This window comes from Leptosomus discolor, chromosome 7, assembly GCF_034619465.1.
Source record: "Leptosomus discolor isolate bLepDis1 chromosome 7, bLepDis1.hap2, whole genome shotgun sequence".
Lineage (NCBI taxonomy): Eukaryota > Metazoa > Chordata > Aves > Leptosomiformes > Leptosomidae > Leptosomus > Leptosomus discolor.
The window spans coordinates 20,701,970-20,725,427 of record NC_141397.1 but is presented as its reverse complement, the minus strand read 5'-3'; the positions used below and the strand labels follow the sequence as shown (position 1 = coordinate 20,725,427).

The 23,458-nt window shown below is 44.6% G+C and overlaps 1 protein-coding gene across 1 annotated transcript in view; it reads right to left on the bottom strand.

The window, feature by feature from the left end:
* The window catches only part of SH3BP5 (SH3 domain binding protein 5), a 53,367-nt gene that overhangs the window by 591 nt on the left and 29,318 nt on the right, over positions 1-23,458 (bottom strand). The window contains exons 4-8 of the mRNA XM_086468270.1: positions 18,859-19,023; positions 9,996-10,126; positions 5,964-6,006; positions 3,852-4,071; positions 292-552 (exon numbers count right to left, since the gene is read on the bottom strand). Of these exons, the coding sequence (XP_086324396.1) occupies positions 292-552; positions 3,852-4,071; positions 5,964-6,006; positions 9,996-10,126; positions 18,859-19,023 (820 nt within the window). The remainder of the gene's footprint in view (positions 1-291; positions 553-3,851; positions 4,072-5,963; positions 6,007-9,995; positions 10,127-18,858; positions 19,024-23,458) is intronic.

The following is a 23,458-nucleotide window of genomic DNA, read 5'->3' as shown; positions in this document are numbered from 1 at the left end:
AAAGTAAATGTACCATCAGAATCCCACTGATCACTTACTTCATGAGAAACCTCAAACCCCTCCACTGAGACAGAACCGGAGAACCTTCCCAGGCAGGAGAACAATTAAAACATTTTAGATGTCATCATTAACCGTGGGACGCAGGGCCTTCAAAACTGCCTTCCCCAAGGAAGCTGCCAGCGGGTCAGAGCTCAGGGAGCTGGCGACAGGCCTAGGGGAGCTGAGCAGGCTTTCCCACTCCCTTTATGAAGCTGAACAGCATCGGCCCAGGGCGTATCCAGCTGTGCGTACCTCTTTCAGCTTCGCACTCGGGGGAGGACGCGCCGCTGCATTCGCTTCGGGGGCCGAGGACAGGAAAGATCATCCCAAACTCAGAGAGGGACACAGGGCTGGGCAGATCCAGGCTTCCAGGTCGCGTCGCAGGAGGAAACTGGGTGGGCACCTCGCAGGGGCTCGTAGGACCAGAGCTGAAGCTGGACACCGACTGAGTTTCCGAATCTTCTTCGGATACGAGGCTGCTGCCGTTGTCATCCTCAAACGCTTCTGAAGCCACTGCAGCATTCAAAGAAAGAATACTCCGGTTAGCAAACCTACCCCTCCGGCACCGTCCCGGGCAAAGGCAGTTTCTCAGGTTTGCACCTTCTGTACACACATGCTCTGCCCGCCCATGGGTGGCCTCTTCTCGTAGCCTGCCCCCTTTGCAAAGCCTTAACCCTGCACTTCATGCAGCATGAAGGCTGGCCCTGCTCCGAGGAACAGCACACCTGCCGGCCATGCCCTGCCAGACCAGCCCTACACTAACTACTGCTGCTCCTCAAGCCAAGATGCTCTGGGATTTTTACTGTTCCTGCTGCCCCCTGCCCAGCCGGCCTTGTTCACTCGTGGTCTTCAGCACATAACCTAGGCCAGGGCCTAGTCCCTGCGCCCGCCTCAGCCAGTGCCATCTTGATCCCAGCACAGACTCCTGGTTATTTGAGGCACTAATTAGACAGACATAGCTGCAGGGGCAGATTGCTTCCACCTTATCTTTTGCAGTTAAAATCCAGCATGAACTCCCAAAATCTCTTTTCGGATGAGGATCACCAAGCAACACCAAAATAAAAAAAGCCCCACCCACATATATCATTTTCCCTGCTCATGTTTGCTCAGATCTGAATTCTAATTAAAGCAAACCAACTCCAACCTGTCTGGCTAGACTAAGCTGTAGGGTCTCTGCTAGCAACAGGAGGAGGAACCCATTAATGAAGGTTCTGTTTTGTGCAGTACAAGAGTGTAGATTTTGCAAAAATTCAACATTTTGTCAATCTTAGCTTATTGTGGGATGGGGACCTATGAACCAAAGACTTCTGCACACAAGTAGCCCCACTGGGATCAGAAGGCTTTTTAGGTGCATCAGCCTCTGCACAACAGAGGCGTGTGCTGGAATCACACCGGTCTGAAGAAGTCCCACGATTTACAGTGACCTGAGATCATCTTCAATTACATCTCGTTGCAATTCCTGCCATTGTTAGAGAGGCTCAGAACCACCTTGAAAGAGCAGCAGGAGAAAAGCAGCAGCGTTAATGAAACGGCTCAAAGGAGAAGTTTCAAAGTGGTGGTTCTGTTCCCTCGGCAGCCTGGGGCTCACGTGCACCACTCGGACACAAAGGGTGCAAACAGAAGCAGCTACCAACACAGTTATTTCAGAGGTATTCAGCCTCTTTCTGCTGTATTTGCAGATGGCAGAACTGTCCTTACACATTGTAGAACTGACCTAAAGAGCTTCAAACATAAAATGGATAACAGCATTATCCCCCTTTCCTGGGCCCCTGCCGGGACACTTTGTTGTGGTTTTGGTTTTGTTGGTTTGTTTTTAATGATGTCAAATCCAAGACTGCAGAGTGTCCTTTCTTCTCACTCGCTGTGTTTTATCACTATGTGGTGAGCAATACAGATAACTTTGCAGGGGGTGAAAGCAAATAAAAGGTTGGGCAAAAAAGACATTTCTAATTACAGAAGTCCTCTTCTTGGTAAGAAGCACTGATACCAGTTAGTCCACAACTTAAACTGTAGCTTGCTTATCACAGTCTAAACTTGCGACACAGGAGCATCTGCTAGGGCCAGAAAACTCTTGCTGATCATGAGGTGTTTTATTCAACTCCAGCAGACAGAAATCAAGATGTAAAAGGGCCTTGGCAGAAACCCCCCACATGTTACAAAGCATAAGAGCTTCACCTGTCAAGGCTACTTTGGTTATTATGTTTGCAGGCTGCTAGTCCTGCCCCGTTGCAACCCAGCCCTGTGCTGCCACGAGACACAACCTGGAGTCCTCCCACAAACGTCAGGATGTGCAATTCAAAGAGGCGGATGAGCCCGTCCTTGCCTGCAGCCTCAGCAGCGGCCAGGCGGGCCAGCAAGAGGTTGCTCTGAATTGACTTTCCTGGCTCTTTCCACCCCTACATACCAGGCCCCTGAACTCCTCCAGCCCAAGAAAGCCCCCAACAGAGTTTATACCCAAGGCCCTCTCGGGAGGCTTTCTGCGTGAGAAGGGGGGACTTGTGGGTATCCAAAGAGGCAAGCCCTGCCTAGCTCAGAAAGGCTCAACCTTGGGACTCCAGGGAGCCCGAAGATAGGCAGCCATACCAAAACCCCACTGCATCAGTGGGCCCAGACACCACCATCACTTGCTGTGGCAACTCAGGTCCCGGCTGCACAGTACGGAGTGTGGGAGCTCCAGCACATTGTGCGAAAACTCCTGCCACTGCAGCGGACCGAGGCCAGCCCAGGGCTGCCTCCCAGCTCCCACAGCACAGCCAGGCTGTGCCACAGACCTACAGGGCCTCAGCACCGGTACACACGAGGGCACCACAAATTCAGCCTTCAGGTCATGTAATTATAAACTCCTGCAATCCTGACCTAGAGTTTTACCTGCAGAAATGGAGCTGAAATACAAATTAAACTGGGATTTGCAGGACCAGGCAGCAAAAAAAGACTCTGCATCAAGAAGGGGAGGAAGTGTCCAAGAGGGAGGAAAGAGCAGGCCACGTGCAAAGTCCACCTATCCACTTCCACCCAGAGCCAGGACAAAAGCAAACTCACAATACAACAGACTATCAGTCTTTGCAGCTCAAGCTCCCCCTCTGCCACCAGAAAGCAGAGGTTACCTAGGCTTGGAGCTTGCTTGGTGTTGCTGCTGTCAGCCAAGAGCAACGTCCCTTGTACAGAGCCTCAGCACACTGCATTAGCATATCACCGCTTCTTCGCTTCCCTTCTTCGCAGCACACATGCTCTGCTGAAATCACATATTGGCAGCAGGTCCTACAGCACAAAGGAGCTTATCCTTACAGCCCTTTGTGCGAGCATCACGCCTTTCTGTACTACTGTAGCTGCAACTTCAGCCCCTCTGCCACAGGCCCAGCATGGCAAGACAAGCACTTGATCCAAAAGGTCTGTTTCCAAAGAGCGCTGCCGCCTCAGCAGCCTGGCTGAATGATCTACAGCAGCCTGCGACCACCCCCGGCAAGTCACCGACAGCCTGCAACCACCCCCAGGGAAGGCACTGACAGCAGCATCACTGGCTTAAAAATTAGGAGCATGCTTTGAAGTGCATTAATTTTATTCCTTTCATACAACACTGCACAGAAACCAACAACAATGCTAAGGGAACAGCTGATGCACTTCAACTCATATCCCTTCCCCTTGAAAACTGGCTATTAAAGAATACAATAAACTCCTGTAATAACAAGAAGCTTAATAAGTTAGCCACGGTCCCACAACAGCCAGCAAATTTCAAGCTGCAGAATACGTAGAGCAACCTCCATCTCAGCATTTCTTATGATGCCCACAGGATATTCCCAGTGCTCTGTACTCACTGGAGATGGTGTCCGACTCCAGTTTACTTGCTGACAGGTCTTCCACAGAGGTATTGCTCCCTTCAGCACCCACGCCACATCCTCGGGGCCCCATGGCAGTGGACCGTCTCCTCTCATGAATCTCATCTGAGATCATCTCGAGGTTTTTCAAGGCAGTCTTATACTCTCCCTTTGCCAGGGCCAGTTTTGCCTGCAGGTCATCCACAGTCTTCTTCAGTTGCTACCAAGGAAGACAGTCATTAGATGCACATTCATTATGAACAACACACGGTATGCAGTTCTCCGTTACGTGTCCACATGACTTGGCTCTGCACAGGCAAGCTAGCATAAACCACGGTGGGTATCTAGGTGATGGGAGAGCTCCTAATTCAAGAGCACCCCAGCGCAAGCAGTGGCACTTGTGAAGGAGACAGGGGCTGGAGTGTTGTAAAGGACCCCGACGAAGCACAGAGCAGGGGTCCCCCGTTAACATGCAGAATCTCTCGTTAACATGGATGCAGCTTACAACAGCGTGTCCCTTTTCATCTTACAACCACCCGTAAGGGTTTGCTGTGGTTCTTCCCTAAAGGGGCTAAGCCTACTCTCCTCTGAGCATCAAACCCACCACTTCTTGGTCACTAAACCTGCAAACCAGAAAGCAGAAAAGCCTCAAACCCTGACAGATGTAACACAGCAGCTTCCATGTCCCCAGGCACAAACCCACTCTACAGCAAGGGCAAAAGTGTTGTACACCCTGTCTCCCAAAGGTAAAACACTGCTTGTGTATCTGTACCTGACTCAACTCCGGTTTATGTTGTAGATTGAAAACAGTTCTGTGCTGTCTTTTGTATTGTATTTTACACAATCACACTGCTTCAGGAGGGCACTGAGCAGCTGTCATGGAGAAGCAACAGGCCTCCAAACAGTGGGCCTTTGCCCACCGAGAAAAGCGGATTTCTCAAAAGATGCTTCTAGCCAGAAGGGATTTGGGGCCAGCACCCAGCCCAGGACAGACGAGGGTTCAGCTCCATGCAGCAGAGCTGCTGACCACAGCTATGCAGACAGGCAAGACAGAGGAGCAGAGGGCAGCCCAAGGCTGGATCCTGGCAAGGAAAAGGTGCACACCAGTGTCTCCAAGGCTTACGAAGACCTGTTGCATCTCAGGCAACCCAGGGAAGGAAAAAAGGTGTGGGGCATACCTTGCACCCCAGACAAGGAATGGGAATCCTCTAGCTAGGCTCCTGCTGACCTAGCACCCCGCTGGAGCCTTCCTGCACTCGTGGCCAACAGTGCAAGGCAACGTGCTCCACTCTGAGCCCGTGCACTTCCCACGCACCCACAGCACAAGCCACTACCCTTCAACTCGGAGGAGCCAGGCTTCCAGTTTTTGGGGGCCGCATGCACTAAAAGTCACTCAACCACAAAGAAAGCAGGTCTTGCATTTGAATTTTTAGTGCGACTTTGCCACCCCTGGCAGCTCCAAGACTAGCGGCTGTAATAGCAGGGATTACCGTCCCATGCACAACGGCCATGCCCACCCCAGGGCCACTGTGCCCTACAAGGTGTGCACTGTGGTCAAGCACTGGCCAGACATCATTGCACCACACAGAGTGCAGTGATGCCAAAAAAGCCCTGTCAGCCTATCCAGCCAAACCCAAAATCCCGCTTCTGCCAAACCCAAAAATCAGAAATTCACATCTGCATGATGTTCGAGGCCTACAAGCAGGTTACTTGTTCTGTTAATTGACCCAGCCAGCGTACAGAAAAGAGCACCCCAAGCACACTTAAACAGTCTGATGCACAAAACATAGGGGGGTGGGGGGAACGAACACACAAAAAAAACCCCAAACAAACCCCAGATACGTCAAACTACAAGAAGTAAAGATGGTCAAACCTCAAACCATATTTGTTGAGTTCTGACAGCAAGCATCAGGGTTTGAACACTTATTTAACACGAGGAAACAAAGCCTCTCAGTCTTATATTTAAAATAGCTTAGCAAATTGCTCAAAAGCTTTTGAAATGAATTGGTTTTGTACGGAAATGCAACACAGTTGTTGGAGGACTTTAGAGCTAATTTCAGTATTTACTGTAAGCAGTAAAGAGTTTCAGATGGATCTGAATTACATACATACCTCTAGTTGGACATAGTACTTTGCCTTGAGTTCAAAATAAGGTCTGTGGAAAAACAAAGAACAATTGTTTACAATCACCGAATACAGAGTACTCCAGTGGGAGTTGCTCTCTTCATAGCATTAACATAGCTGGTTTGTGTTCCACTGTACTCCCAAGACACCACTATCTAGATGATAGAACACCTACATGTGCTCTCAATGTCTCTTTTCCTTTCTAATATATTTACTTCTCATGGGTCTTTTGACCTAAATACAATTGCAAAATTCCAGTTTTTGCAGCTGACAGTGTAGGCATTCTCTCTGTATCCATTTAATTTTTGAGCCCACAGCATATGTAAATTCCCCACAGAAGGTGAACCCTAGACTCCCCCACGTTCAGATATGGGGATGGAGGGGCAGTTCTTAGGTTTTTCAGTGAAGGAGAGAGGACAAAGGGAGGTCAGAGCACCACGTGCAAGGGCACAGCACTTCCCACCAGTGCCCCACCAGGCATGTCCCTCCCACTGCACTGCTCTCCAACAGTTTGCTTGGACACAGAGGACAGCGTCACACCCAATCCATTTCTCACTATGGACAATGAAACTTGCTTATAAGGTTGCAGGGGGACACGGGCAGAAGAGGTACAGTACAAAGCCTAGAAACCACATGCCAGCTTTGAAGTTTTGAAGCCCACAAGCCAATACCATCCAATGTAACACCAGGCAGCAAAAAAAGCCCTGATTTTTAGCAGGGCTTGCTACCCTCCTCACCTCTCAGAAGCTCTCCTGGAAAGTACGAACAATCAGATATGTTTTTATACGAAACAGAATGTTAACTACCCTTGTCTTATTTCTACCTTTACAGCAAGCCTCTTCTGAGCTCTTAAGTCCTACTGCAGCTACATTTTGGACTGTGCACCAGAACTCAGGAGTGTAAAACCGTGACTTTACGATCCTTTGAAGGCTTGAATTCACTACACAGTCATACACAAAATAGCCGGGTCGCATTTCCCTGAGACTAGGTTATTTTGCAGCTTCTATGTTTTGAATTAACTCCCCTACCGTCACTAGGAGCACACAGCCAAGTCTCTGATGTTTCCAGTGACACTGATCCAAACTGCACCTCTGCCTTCCCTCTCTGGGGCATAACCCTGCCAAAATCTACAGAGATGGACCTGCCAGACATGGCAAAATATCATAGTTCGTAGTCCGGATCCAACAGTTAAAGGACTCCCGCAGCTGTACCCCAAAGCAATGGGGGGGCAGAGACACTGAAAAAACAGTGTCGCAGGGGAAACAGTGAAACCCACTCACCACAAATGACCCAATTCTTTCCCTTCCGTACCCTGGTGCCAACTAGGAGGGAACAACCAGGCTTGAATCCGAACCTCCCCTCAGCTTCCACAAACCTGGGGGAAAGAGCCTCCTTTTTTTTTTTTTCCTATCAGCAAACAAGCATGTGTGTGTTTGTGTGGTATGAAAAAATAATATATATGTGCATATACACAAATACATCTACACGCACGTATGAGCAGGCATGTTTACAGGTAACAGACAAAGATGGCACCTAAGCCAGGAAACGTAGACCAACAGCCTGACGCGCAGGAGCTCTCTTCCTCACTCATCGCTAACACACAGCCTGGCAGATGCCAGCAGAAAGCAATGCGCTGGCAGGGTAGGGACTCGTGTGTCCTCAGGTCACTTCATTCTCTTACATCCACAACCCTGTAGCTACTGAAACCTGGTCCATGACACAGCAGGGCTGGCGAATCGTTCACTGAGGCAATCAGTGTCCACATCATCAGCTAAGTCCATGACATTGCATAGTCAAGCAAAGTGCTTATTAAGTAGATGGCAGGAAGAGTCAAAGGCACTTTGCCCAAGTCACCAGAGCAGAAAGTGACTTCCAAAAACCAGCTAACACAGGCAAGTTCATTATCCTACAGCTCAGAGGCGCTGAGCCAGATGTGGCAACTGTTAAGAACATGCAGCCGTATGCACATTCATAGCTTACAAGCAAGCAAGCATGCAGAAACAAAACTAAAAGCAAAACCAAACCAAAACAATCCAATAATCATCCACTCATCAACTTTACATTGCAAATCATCTAAATTACTTTCCTACAGGCTGTCCCAGTCTTACTTTTAAATAGTAATATTTTAAGCATCTTAATCCAGACTGAAGCGAGGGGCAAATGCAAATAATTTTTTTGCATGGAAAAAGAGCGACTCATATCTACCCACGAGTTTATGGTGAGAGAGAGTGGACAACACGGGCCTGAAAGGCCCTGGTGCTATAGCCAACCCTCCCGCACCACCCAGGGAGAAGGACAGAGCAGTTTTCTGGTGTAAAATCCTTCCTGAAAAGCAGCTAGTAGCCAGTTACACCCTATAATACAAGCAGCTGCAAATTCAGCATCCTCGTTTCCCAGTTTTATGTAGCCACTTGACAGCACTGATGTTTTCAGCTCAGTTTCAATTTTCCTGTATGTGAAAATTGCGATGTTGAGAGATGACTGACCTTTCCGACATCCCTATGTAGTATGACTTCAAATACATCCACAATACGCCTGTTTGTGCATCAGGCATCTTCCACTTTATTACTACATTAGAATTGGCATTTCTGTACATCCCTTATTAAAGAATCTCTACACCCCTTATTAAAGGATCTCCAAAACACCCTACCTAGGTGGGTTTACGCTGCAGTCAGCCCTGCTGCAAGACAAAGGAATATGTTTGGATCCTGCCACACAAGCGAAAGCCAGCTTGTCCTGAGGAGAACAACACAAGGCAACACTCCCACGAGGGTAGTTTCAGCAAGGAAATGAAGACTCGGAAGGAAAGTCACATGAGAGGCAGCTGGGGCATCCGGCTCAGCACCATCATTGTTTTAAAAAGGTATGTGGGACCCCACAGACAACGTATCAGGGTCTTTATTTTAAATCTTATTGTAAGGAAGGAACTCCTAGCAGCCAAGCTACTTCTCAGATATTGGTCTTATCCAGAGGAATCTGTCATTTAGTGATCTGATGGTGTTTTTCACAGTCCCTGTGCAGTGCTAGACAAACAGCATGCAGCTCATTCTACAAAGGCACGCTGCTACACTGTTTCAGCAAGCATGCTTGAATCTTCCTTGAGAAGTGCTAATCCTTTCTTGAATTGAGCAAACACCAATCAAAAGAGATTTTTAGTTGACTGATTTCACCAAAAAGTCACTTTTAGATGGAGGGATTAAAAGCTAAATACAGCAAGCAGATTGTTTAGACAAGCTACAGTCTGGAAATATAAAGAAAACGACTGTGAAATACAAAGAGGATTAAGAACTGGTGGTAAACAGGGCCAAAATTTTAAACAGGTTCTGAGCAAAAAGCTGTTTCAATTCTCTGCAGAGCAAAACCACAGATCAAATGCCGACACATTCATTAATGACACTTGCTGCTTAGCTATGCTCTCTGAAGTGCGCTTCCTTCCCCAACAACAGCTCTCGCACAGCTTTGCTACAGCAGCGTTAGGAGGTAAACAAGTCTAATGTACAGCATGCTACCGCGATGCAGTCTCGCGCCTTTCAGGTTTCTGTCACTTGTCTTGTTGCCGTCCTAACTAAAAATAAGAGCTACACTGCAAACAGTCCTAAGCTGCGAAGCATACACACACACAGAGCTCTGTGCTTCTGTAGGCAGCATCTACGCGAGTCCCATGAGCCTGGTTCTCACCAAAGGGTTCAATGCACTAGAACAAGACTAAGAACATGCCTAGAAAAGGTTTCTTATCCTATTTAGTTCACCTGTCTATCAAGTCAGGTGCTTCAAAAGACACTTACAAGGACAACAAATGCAAGGACTAATACCAGTACCAGTCGTGCTGCGAGGCTGCCGCATGCTGACAGGAGCCCAAAGGGAGAGGTACAAAGGGCAAGTTTGTAAGGAAAAAAAAAAAAAAAACAACCAAAAAAACCCAAACAAACCAAAACACAAACCAAAACCCAAGAAACCCCAAATCAGTATCTCCCACAAACAGACTTCGCCACTAAACTCATCTCCAAATGTAAAACATACTTTGATTTATTGATGGCTCTTTTCAGCTTCTTCTCCAGCTGCTTCATCCTTCCCATAGCGGCATTGTATTTGGCTGCAGTCTCCTTGTGAACCAACTCACTTCTCGTTTTGGTCTGTTCTGCCTCCATGACCTTCAAGAGGTAAAGCATAGGTTGAGCAGCAAGACACAATTATTCATTTCTTATTATTTTAATTAACAGCAACTTCATAATCTCTCCAATCAGCTCATGTCAGGAAAGTAAAGGCATAGAAAAAACTACTTTCAATGAACCTACTTAGAAGTCTTTCCTGAAAGGAGCAGCAATGCATCAGGTTTGCAAACACTGTGGTAATTATGACAGAGGTGTTGTAGCTTCTTGCATAATATCTCTTACGGGAAATTCAGAAGAGCCTCAGATTTTGGGATCATCCATTTTTTAACCCAGTTAGATATTCAGGAGCAGAATGGTGCTAGCAGAAGTCACCCAGTTAATGTTTTACAGCGTTGTTTCTGTTCCCTCCCGCTTCTCTCACAGGAGCCTGCCTTTGCCAGCAGAGAGCCGGCAGACTGCAGTCCCACCACTCTGGAAACGGCTGAAAACCAACCACAGCGGTGGGAGGACTGAAGTGCAGTTCAGCCAGAATCGCCAGTCACCAGAAAACAGCGTGGCTAGCGACTGCCTGCCTGCAGAAGGCCAGGAAGCTGGCTTTTCTCGTCAAACAGCTGGCCAGCCTCAAATCGCGGTTTCAACACCAAAAACGCACAGAGGTTTGAGCCCTCAGCTGACGCCCCTATTGTGCAGATGGGGGAAGCTATGCTGATGACTGGCCCACTAGCCAGGCAGGCAGATGTTTAACACGCAGCAGTCCCAGGCCCAGCATGTCAGCTGTGCACAAGCTAGCAAATTCTTCAAGCAATCATTTCTTCAAAGCTTTAAAAACAAACTCTCACTGCCGTGGCATTTTGCAGCAATTAGGTGTCTACAAAAGCAACAGGAAAAGTAAATGTCCCTCATGAGCTGCTCTGCTGATATCCCCTAGTCACGCTCTGACAGTAATTCTATCCAGGATATTTTATTGTGCAAGTTTGAGATGTCAGGTGTATGTAAGAAAATTTGTCTTCTTAATGCACTAGTAGCCAAGATTCGGGCAGGGAGAGAACGGATTTGTTTAAAATAAGAAAAGTGGTAACACTCCTCCATTGCTCTGACAAGGAGGAAAAAGCAGGCAGTTTTCAGGCTTCCTCTCTTGAGCCTATGAAAGTATCCATACAAAGACCAGCAGGGATTGATTTTCTCCAGTAGCAGACTTCAAAATGTCTCAGCTGTGAAACCAACTACTCCACAACTTCAAGCAAATTTGCTCCTATTGGCTCCCACCACCAGAACCTGTGTACCTGAGCTTTCACATCCAGAGAGCACAAATATTCAAGATACCTTGATTTTAAATTACCTCACCCACAAAGCTCCACTTTTTTGGAAGTGTCCTAGCCCTCAGGCTGAACTGAACAGGGAAAAGAACACGGTCAACTTTGCTTGGAGTGCTGCTCCTCTCCGGAAAACTGACCTGTTGTCCTTTCTAATGCCTAAATGAAGCCATGAAACTGCTACATGCCAAAGCTGAACTGCATCACCATCAACTAGAGGCTCTTGCTGCCACAGCTGGACAGCAGATTTTGCTCATTTGCACACACAACTTACTATCAAAAAAAAAAAAAAAGTTGTTACAGAACTTTAAACTATGAGAAAGAAAGGTTTCCAAAGGCTCTTTTGATTAGATATAAAATAATATACTCAACTCTAACACCCTTCAACTATTTATGTAAGGCATCCACTTTCGAAGAAAGGTCAAAAAAAAAAACCCAACAAACCCACTATCAGATTCATAACAGGCTCTCTCCTGCATCCTGAAAACAAGCTGCAGCCTCTTATCTTGAAGAACTGTCCGAAAGCTAGGTTGATGCAATGACATTCCCTAGTGAAATATGTCAGACAAGGCTGGTTTCAGTGTGGAAGTGTCTTAAATTAAAATGCAGTCTCCACAGACTGCACAGAAGCTGGTTTGCCTTCTTTGTAGCGTGGCAATGAAACTGCAATTTAAAAATGCTGGAAGCTACAAAATAATGGAGCGGCTGGAATTTGCCAATGCTCAATTAAATGTCAATCCCTCACATCCATTCTTAGGGCAAAACTAGCATCAGCTTTGATATCTGGGATGAACCACATGATAAGTACTACCATCATCAGGGTCGTAAAGCAGGTTAGGTGTCCAGTATCGCGTTGATTTTGTGCATCTTTCATATCAAACATCACAGAAATGCTGAACCCTGCAGAACCAGGATTTGAGGATGAAAGATTGTAAACACCTCAAAACATCTGACAAAATATGGAATTTGCTGCCAGCCAGACCCACGTTCATTACCCTTTCCAGAAAGAAAAATAAAAGTTGTATATTTCATCCTTTTGAGAAATCAGTGACATAAGGAATATCTCTCCCCCTGCTCCCTTGTTTTCCTATGGGCCTTATGTCACTGCGTTCACATTACCCACACAAGTCTGCGGAGAGGCCAGAGACAGCCCGTCCCCTTCCCCTGGGACAGCAGCCCGATGCCAAGGACAATGTCTGGAAGACTGTGAGGTATCTCTGTGGAGATCCATCACCTGACAAGATGCATTTAAGCATCTCATTCAGAAAAGAAGAAACAAAAATATCACCCACCCCTCCACAAAAGCCAAACACTCCTTAAATAGAGCAGCTGTCCATCAGGGTAGTGGACAGAAACAGACTGCAACCATGCTGCCACCTCTACATCTGGGAGGTTCAATGGAAGATCAGCTAGGGAAACTCCTCACCTTTTGAAAAGGTCTTAGAAGACCACCGACAAGGCTTGTGTGTGAAAGAAGTACTTTTTATCAGGCCTAATAATACAGTTGAGGGGAAAAACAGTCTTATATGGACTTGTAAACAAGCTTTTGGTCACAGTTACCAAATAAGCTGTTTTGTCTAATAAAAGTCACTGTGCTCCTACCGCTGACCTCATCTTCTTGATGCTCCTAAGCCGTCACAGATGCAACAGCATCACTTAGAAAAAGGCAGAGATAAAAGTGAGGATGACACCTCTTCAAATGAAGACTGCTCAAGACACCTTACATTGTACCTGCCATTCGTACGCTTGGGGCGAGCAGGGGACATACTCTTACATGGGAACATCCAGAGTGGGTGAACTTCTAGGATGCCCACACATTCCCTGGACATTTCTGTAGCCCACACTTGTTCTTAATTACTAGATCACCTATTCCAGGCAGAACTCATTCTCCCAGGTAGCACAGGCTACAAGATACAACTATTGGAAAACAAAAACAAACAAAAAGCCCCAACACAGGTATCAATCAATTCAATTCTGCTTCTCTCCTTCCCTACACTCCATTTCCAATCCAGATGTCTGGGAAAGGAAGATACTCTCCGGTGGAGAGTATCTCTTTTTAGTAAATAAGTCTGTACATATAAATAAGTAGCTTTGTTCCTCACAGAAGTCAAAGATGGACTTCAGGAAAAATTTCGGTAATAACAACAGATGCAAAAGAAAAATTTATCAGTGAAATCAAGCAAAGCTGACCATCTAAGCCAGAGAATTACTCTGGACAACTGTTTCCTTCTCAAAAAATTTAATTGATGGCTCTTCTAGGGGAAGAATTAGAAATAAAAGAGGTAAGAGACAATGTGAGATCAGTAAACCAAGAGGACAGAATCAGCAATACAAGGGATTGCATTTAACCCCTGCTGTCCTGGGTTACAGTGTAAAATGTGCCAAAAGAAAAAAAAATATTCTATTACCATCTTCAGGAGCTGTTGAGACCAGGTGGGGCGGTGCTCCCTGCCTCCCCCCTCTGGACTATCTCCTGTTACTGGGCACAACAATGCCTTATCGCCTGACCCATCGATAACTCGCTCCTGGACTATCTCCTGTTAATGGCCCATCAAGGAACTGCCTCACGACTCCCCATCCCATTGTGAGATGCTCCGCCCGGGGAGGGGGGGGAAGGAGCCAAGCAGTCCATGCCAAATAAAAACTGAGATTTCGAACACCCTAGCAGCCTTTCTTCCACTGGATTCCCAGAGGAGCTTTTCCCCCCACTGGAGTTCCAGAGGACAAGAGCTACCTACCTACCACTGGACCTTCGGAGGAAGACCAGACTCTTTTACCTGATTGCTGCTTCCACAGAACTACATCCATCGCTTCAGGAGGACTGCAGCCAGCATCTTATCAGACTGCTACTGCCACCCTAACAGGGTGTCAGGTTGTATTCCTGACTCTGTCAGTGTAAACCAGGGGGTTGTTTGTTTTTTCCTGACTTGTGTTATATATATATATATATATATTAGTAAAGAACTGTTATTCCTATTCCCCATACCTTTGCCTGAAGGCCCGTTAATTTCAAAATTATAATAATTTGGAGGGAAGGGGGTTGCACTTTCCATTTCAAGGGAGGCTCCTGCCTTCCTCCACAGACACCTGTCTTTTCAAACCAAGACACCTGAATTTCCAGGGTGAAGTGACAGAGGTTAGGGCAGGGAAGGACGTGGATATTTTTGTTGTTTCTTTCATAGACTTTTCTTTTCCTCCCTTTTTTTTCCCAGTATTTCTATCTGCAGGAAGATCTCTCTTCTCTCTACATCACAAAAGCACCCACGCATTTTACGCTGACAGATGGTACTTCACGGTGTAATATCAAAGGGAGCTTCACAAGCCAAATTAAACCAAGAGGGAGCATGCCTCCTCCCTCTTCACTCTCCCCTCATCCCTTCCTTTTTAAATGTCTCATGATCAAGAGCCAAAACATTTCTTCTCCCTGCCAGAATTTATGAACTGAACAGATCTCAGGAAAGACTGTAAAAGCAGAACCTTTTTTAAGATTGCAGATTGCATCGGCAATTAGAAATTAGCAATTTCTCTTAAAATTCATGAAGTATATTCCTTTCTGCTCCAGCTTGTCTCAAACTTGAGGTAATGCATCTGTCAGCACTTTCCTTTTGTACACATTTACGAATTATTTCAACAGGATTATAAATGTGAAGATGTCTCTCCTTCATCCCTCCAAAATTCTCCATCCTTTGGCCCTTTTATAGCCCTGCTCTCTGCACCCCAAACTGCAGCATTATAATTCAAGCTGCTAGCAGATAGGCAACACTTTTCCACTTCCCAAAAACATTTTCTCCAAATTTTAAAGACAAACTGCAGTTACCAAAAACCTGGTAAGCCAATGGCTAACAGTGAACAGTACTTTCCTTCTCCAGGCAGCTTAAGAGCTCATCAAACCTGTCTATATGCAAGCTAGGTGACAACATTTCCATTACAATCAACAGAAAATTCATCTTACAATGAACTTGCTCCTCTGGTCACATGAATTGTTCTCCAGACACCATTAGCTTGCTGATCAGACCTCCTTTGACTATAATGGAAGTTTAGGCAAGTAACTGGGACATACAAAGTAATGTTCTAGACATCTGAAACCGGTGAGCCAAATCCCAGCCTAAATGTCATTACACTTATCTCAGATACGCAGAGAAATGGACATCTAGAAAAAACCCAAAGGAATTTACCCAAAAATACATATCAAGTTAAGAGTAGAAACAGATAAAGCAGCTGCTTGACTTGCAGGATCACATCACAGTCCTGTGCTTCACTGTGGTCAACATGTAGTTCAAGCACAGACATTTACAGGTATTAGTTCCATCTTCACAGGCAGGCAGGCATCCAGCTCCTGTTTAGGCACCCAGCTTCCTTTGGAAATCTAGCTCAAACTGTGAGGTGAAAAAATTGCTGAGTGACAGCCTGTACTCCCTGTACCTATTTCATGCCCACCCTGCCTACTCCGCAAATAAAAACATCTTCCACATGTTATGCTTACAGCCCACTCAGGATAAGCAAAATTTCAGTAACTCTCCCATTTCTCATCAGTTTAATTATATGATTTTCTATATCAGTGGCTACCAAAGCCTTGTTTACAGCAACCCATTAGACTGTCACATTAAAAATACTGTTAATAGCTTTTCAGTCTATGAAGAAATCAAAAAGCAATTACAACATGAAATTCTTTCTACATGTCCTCCCAGTGAGAGTCTGAAAACAGCATTTCCTCGTTTGGTACTCTCGAACCCAAGTCTGTGTCCACATCCATTGGGTCAAGTGCAAAAGTAACCTGGCAGTATCTCCATACACACCTGTTCTAAAAAAAAAAAAAAAAAAAAATGTCCCATTTGTTCTCTTGCCTACACGTTTCCTTTGTGCTCTCTGTTTGCATTGTTTGTCAGCTACCAAGCTGCTACAGGGCCTTGGGTTTTGTTCCAAATTTCAATTAATTCAACAAAGCCTGATACCTCTGCTTAAGAATAGCAAATAAAACCACTTTACACTCACTTGACATTTCTATCAATAGAGAAACAAATTAACTAGTAGCCCACTTCTAACATTTGGCACAGAGGTGCTTTTCTCTGCTTGATTCATTGCTGTATAAGACCTAGTGCAAGATTATTCTCCAACCAGTACAACTGTCATTTATAAATACACACAAAAAAGCTAGCAAATACAAACAACTAGAATGCAAGAACTTCCTCCAAGAGTATTTTTATATGTGGAAGTAGAGGAATTCTATTTCATCACCCTCAGAAACAGTTTTTTCCATTAGTAATTTCTAATGTAATTAGTAGTTAACGATCCAAGTTAACAGCAACACGGTGGCAGCCAAGAAGAACTTTTGTTCTAGAAGATCTCATCCTCCAACCTGTTTTCATTGCTTGGTCAGGAACGATGATGTTTTCTGTGCCTCAAGACCTCACTGAACACTAAGCACTTCACTAATTGCATGAACTGAAACCAAGGAATTATTCACTCTGCTCCTAAAGAAGTTATAAAACTCAGTCAAGCGCTCCAAACAAACTAATGCTGGGTCTGTCCAGTCAGACTTCCACCAGCATTTTCACGCTGCCTGGCTCTGGCCCTAGCCTTAAGACCTCCAGTATGGTCAATGAAAATCACGAGACAAACTCCCACATAACTCTTTCAAAATCTGCTGTACCCTGGAAAGGTGCACATAGGTGCTTTCTGGGAACTGAGCTTACCCAGGCTATTTTAGGCACCAGGAAGAATGGAGTAACACACTTGCCATTCAAGGAGCCATGAGCTCTGTACAATCCAGTTTGTGCCTAGGAGATTTTATAACTGCAGTAAATAAATTTAAGGCTCCTATTTACTATTCAGCTGTAGCCATCAGAGACATTATGGTTACAGTCAGCCCTCCGACAAGCAGATATTCTACATTCAGTGATGATCTGTATCAACACCACCAGCATGACTCCACCAAACACTGTCAGCAACCATCTTCTCTAAATCAGTGGGTTTGCCCATCTCGGGTGTACTCTCGCAGACTGTCAGGGAAGGACTAAGGGTTGTAGGAGGCCACAGAGATCCCCTTGAAATACCCAAGGAAAAAAAAGGAATCCATTTGAACTCTCGAAATTGCTAGCATTTCTTTCCTCACCCACCCCAACACAAATTTTCATTATGCCAGCTAGAGAGAGGCAGCTGATACATGGTTGCTATCACTCTCCACCAAATCTCAGCAGTTTAGCAGTCAGGAGCTCTAAGCAACTCCTTAGATGCTTCCAGTTTTCTCATCTATTCCAAGAACCAGAAATTGTGTATGCATTTCTGGACTTTTCTCATATTGAGCAGGGAAAACAACTATGGAAAGTGACAGCTGCTGGTGTCTTGGCATACATGCACTGCAACGGTGGGGCTCCCTTCAGAAACACACAGAGGTTACTAGATCTGCACATACCTAATGATAACAGACAATAACACAAACAATACCCTGGAGTTTGTTTTCTCTTTTTTAATATATACCAGGTTTTCCATCTCTCTCCTATACAGCAAACATCCTTTTTGTTCCCTGTTTCTTCATCAGGCAGCTGGTTTTTTTTACAAGTCACTCTGAAATAGAGGCTTTCTTTTAACGGAGAAGCTTCTGCAACAGAACAGAGCTACTGCATTGAGGACTGCAAGACAATATGAACATTGTATGGCACGCTAGCATACTTGGAAGAGCAAGTTCAGCTTCACTGGCATATTATGGGAACTCTGATAGAACAAAGGTTTTTAACTTCGAATTTTGGTTCTTTCATTTTAAAAAAAAAACCTTTCTGCTTTTTTTTTAAAACAGGAAAAAGAGACACAGCAAATGACAGGATAAATCTTCTTGGCAGCTGCTAAAATTAATACTGCCTTTCATTGTTAGATGGTACATCTCTTCTATAGATTTAAAAAAAATTACAAAAGAGGTAAGACCTTGTCTAAATTTGAAAGTTAATTCATGATAGAACAGTGTGCAAGCTTAAAATGCAACACACATTTTAAAGTAATTCTACATTCAAACACACATTTCCAAAGCAAAGTGCTTTGTTTGACTTACTCCATACTAAGAACAGGTTATACTAAAATTGGAACATGCCCCTGTTTTTCCAGAGTCAGAGTTTCCGTAACACGTGTATTCAGGAATAGCCATCCCTATGCAATTGCTCTGGCATAACTCCAAATGCAGATATGCCTTAAGACTTTGTTTATTCCTATTCTATAGATGCAGAGAGCTACTCCACTAGCTACTAGCACAGCCAGATAGAGAACTATAGTTGTCCCAGTAGCAGCCCAGGGCCCAAATCATTTAACCTTATGCTTCATAATTTTCTGTAGCTTCAATTCCGACACGTCATGTATCTGGACCAGTACAAAAATTTGTGGGTTTTTTTTTTTTTTCAGAAACTAAGCCTCATACACCGCAGGAGAACACAAAATACGTGAAAGACAGGTGCTGGGGCACATTTGTATTACCCTCTGAGTAGCATGGTTGAGCATCTCTTGCCAGGCAGAGTCAAACTGACGTTTGTCATCTTCCAGTAGCCTCTGCTCAGCAAGCGAAATGGTCTCTTTTGCAGCACGCAGCACTTCAGTGGCCCTCTGAAAATCCTGAGTCGCCCTCTGAGCTTCCAGCTGTGCCTAAAAAAAAAAAAAAACCAAACAAAAAACCACCAAGATGGGATTAGAGACAAAAGAATCCTCACTGTCATGTTTAGATCTACCACCTAATCCTGGAACTCTAAAAACACCATGCCAGAATTACTGTTTTCCAGCCTTTTACTTGGAAGCAACACATATTTCCTCACTGGACTAAGTACTGCTAAGTCAGCAGTTCCCACCCAAACAGGTAATTTGCAAAGAACTGTCTCATGGTGTTCGCAGTCAAAAAACGCGCAGCTGATGGCCTACAAATAAGCACTTGGCTGAGAGATAAATACCTCATGATATAGGTTTAATCACTGAGAAACATAACAAAAGAAAACACAATTACAAACTTGTAGCATGTCAAGAACACATTGAGAACGGCACTCCCTGAGTTTAGTCAGGGTAGATTTTTATCCGGTGCACCATTAATCATGACAAGGAAATGTTTTGGAAGTATTACATTGCTATAAAACATAAACAAGTTTTCTGAGAAGGCAGCTGCTAATTCTTTGGACATTCTTCTACTTTGCTATTGCTGGGACATAGCAAAGCTGGTGCAATTCCCCAGGGAATTTGCAATGCATGTAAAACACAGATAAAGGCCCTGCTATGTCCTTTAGAAACTGCTGCTTCTTTTCAGCAAAATAACACAGAGTTTGAGCTTGAAGGAAGCACTTTCAAGTGTCTGCATGGAAGCAGGGGAAAACAGAGTCTTCTGGTGAACTGTATGTTTCTTGCTGTGAGAGCAGAGACTCCTCCAAAACAACATACAACCTTCCCAGCAAATCAAGCACAGGTTAGGAGCCACCTAATCAATGAGCTGTGATCTCTTATTCTGGACCGAAAAAAAAGTTTCCGAGACATTGCATCTCTGAGACCACCTTCATTTCTCATGAAGGTTCTAACAAGACTCTCAGGATACCCAAATCCCACTCTGAACAGTCCTCAAGTAAAACGCTCACATCCCATCTTGCAGGCTGGAGCCACCTCCATTTTTCACAGCTGAGCGTCAGCCCTCCAGGGTCCCCAACGCAGCAGCAAGCCCTTGCCTAATTCAGCCCAAACAGGGAGAGCAGCCAATAAAGCAGAAGTACTACACACAGTCGTACTGCTGGTTTCTGTAGCACCGTGGTGACAAAGTCATCACAGGGTTCAGCAGTCTGCTGTGTTGCCCTTTAGTACCAAGTCTTAAATGTTCAAAATAGGTGACTCTACAATGAATAGACAAAGAATATCCATAAACAGATTACTGGTGTTGGCTGAGTTTTGGTTGGTTGTGGGTTTTGGGGTTTTTTGGAGGGGGGGGGGGGGGGGTGTTTATTAGTTTTTTGGTGGGGTGGTTTGGGTTTTTTTTAATAAGATAGAGATGTCCTCTCTTTTTATACTTAGCACTGAATCACTAGCAGTTTTAACATTCAGGCTTTCAAACATGCAGGTTTCACAATGTTCAACACTATCCTTCATCAAAAATGTTTAATTACTGTAGCTTTTGTGTTCATTTGCTGTCTCTTAACCACATCAGCAATTTACCGCTCTAGAGCACTTTTGAGTTGACACACAAATACCTTGTTTAACTCAAAAGTAAAATCTTTACCTGAACTTTTCTACATTATATATTTCATAAATTTCTATTTAAAGGAGTATTTTTTGAGCTGTTTTGCACTCAAACACCACCCTTCAAATGTAAGCTTCACATCCAATTAATTGAATATCCAGCACTGCAGAGACAGTTTTTGTTTACACTTCAATGATTTTTTTTTTTTTTTTTTTTTTTTAAATAAATTGGAATTACCCAGTTTATACCTACAGGAAATGTCTTTGACTAGACATGACTGACAGACAAAATAATGAATAAAACTTTGCATGTCGTGATATCCAGAGGAGTCTGAGGCTGAAACAGGGGAAAGAACTCCAACATACAGAATACTAAGTTGAGGAAGATTTAGTCTTATGAATAAAGGAAGAGGTTTTAGTGTGAAGAAATGGTGGTCATTTGGGAAGTGGCTAAAAAATCCCTGATACAAAATGGGAAATAAGTAGAACAATGGTGCATTTCTCCAGCAAACAGCTGGCTACACCTCCTCAACACCAGCTGCATCAAATACCTTCACACTTGAGACCCCACAGTTATTTGTGAAGGTAATGGAAAAAACCCTCCCCTCCCTGCCCCGTGGCAGGGGAGACCCACTCCTAATTTAAACACCAGTCTCAAAAGGAAATAAAGCATGCTACATTTCCCTCACAATGTCCTGAAATAGCAGCAAGCTCTTCTTACTTCCTTCCCGCCATGACACAGAGAGGTACTTCACCCCAAAGTGACCATGAAAAAATACAAGTTATGTCAGAGGTCCTTCAGCTACTAGCTGAGGAGGGAAATCAAAGTCATCACAATCGGTGCAGTGATTTCCTTCCAATCAAGGTCCTTGATGAACTTCCTTCTGAAGTAGCTGCTGGCGTTTTCCACAAAAGAGAAATTAGAAAGTTAGAGTTAGAAAAAAATCTACCCATGCCCTTTGCTGCTTTCAGGCAGCTTACACCACACCACCCTGCCTAAAGGCTTTGTGAAAAGCCAGGGCGTTAAAGTGTTAGTTTCCATGCAGGACTGCACATCCCAAAGCAGCACAGAGCTATGGGGCAATATTCATGGATTAACAGCATCCTGGTATAAAGTCATTGTTAATACAGCCTCTTAGAAAGTCTCAGAAAAAACCCCACACATTACATCTCCTCACCACCTCAGTCACCAGCTGCCAGTTTCAAATGTATTAACACATTTTATAACTTCAGAATAAGCCTGACTAAAGACTATTTTAATTTAGCCACTAACTAACCTAAATCATGGTACCCACCAAGCACAGGAAAGCCATCTGTGGGTCTTTAAACAAGGCTCAACCTAAGCTTCCAACAAAGGACACATCAACAAGCCTGAATCTTAGTCCCCCCTCTGCTGAATCCTCTGAAAATTCACAACTTTTTTTTCTTCCAGTAAGTTTGACCTATGCTAGTAAAGGGATCAAATGCAAATAAAGGCCCAAAGTTTTCCATAAAAATAGTTTGAGATAGGAATTTTAAAAGTTAAATAAAATGGAAGACTCCAGTAACAGCCTGCACGAAGTACTACGGAACAGTGCTGAGGATGTTGGGAGGAAGACCAGGACTGATTTTCATGGAAGACCCTACGAGAAGGAGCCAGGTCCCAATAACTTCCAGGCAATAAGGCCATCAAAGTCTAGCCCCAGTAAAGGCTTCAGTTCCATGGCTGCCCTGCTGCAGGAGCGGGCCTGCCTGCACAAGAACCAACTTGCAAACGCAGGAAAACACTGGTGACCCATTCCTAGCACAGGCAGAACCGCACCAGCAAGTAACTGCTTTCGAAACTGTAGTAAAACCAGATCCCAGGGGCAATGCAAGCACAGGAGAAGAACAGTTTTCTCACTGTAACTGCATCAGCACTTCAAAGTTTCTGTTGGCACAGATACCCAGGTCAGGGATCAACACATCTAAGCCAGCAAAATGTTTTAGGAGCAGAGTTGCTAAATCCCCACGGAAAACAACATTTAGTGGTAGCATGCAGTACTTGTAGCTCTTCTGATGAAGCCTCTAAAGCACAATTGGCTGCACAGCGGGAAAATGTTCTTTATGATAAGAAAACAAGAAACTAAACTTACAATTCAGCTAGACTTCTACTCACACCTGGACATGTAGGACATTGAAAGCTGAAGCTGTTAATGGGCAGGCCCATAACTCTTGCCACGTTCAGCTTCATGCCCCTGGAACTGTGTGGGCAAATGGAACACTAAACAAAACTGTACTTAAATACTCTCTCCCAGCTGTATTTACAGAATGCTACTCTGCAATGGCAGTTTGGAAACACTGTTTTGGAATGAAAAATGCATTTTGGTTTAAGCAAAAGAGTAGTCCAAATAGCAATTTAGCTTCAGCAGTTATCTGAAGTCAGTCTACAGTCTTTTATTTTAAGCAACTTACTGAAAGCCTGGGAAAGAAAAAAGCCAAACGCTAGGGTAAAGAACGATATATTAGTCATTGGAGAAACATCAACAATTTTGTGGTTTTGCCAATGTGAAGAAGGATACTCAAACACTTTTGAGTTAGTACAGTTACTCAATAATTCATTTCATTTAAATGAACTTCATTTAAAACTCCCCTCCAGCATGTACAAGTTGTTCTGCACCATCACCAACAGACTGCTCTCACGCTTTCAGTCTCAAGCCTGCAGGTCACTCAGTTTGATGGAAGAGAGAGTAGCCATGTTCTTCATGTGCTTTTAAAACCATAGAGAACAACAGGAGCTCACATCTCCATCCAACCTCCTGACATTGCCTATGAACTTCATCATTTTAGACAGTGGCTTCCTCTCAAAAGACCAGAATTCAAAATTCAAATGAATGGCTGAAAACTAGGTTATTTT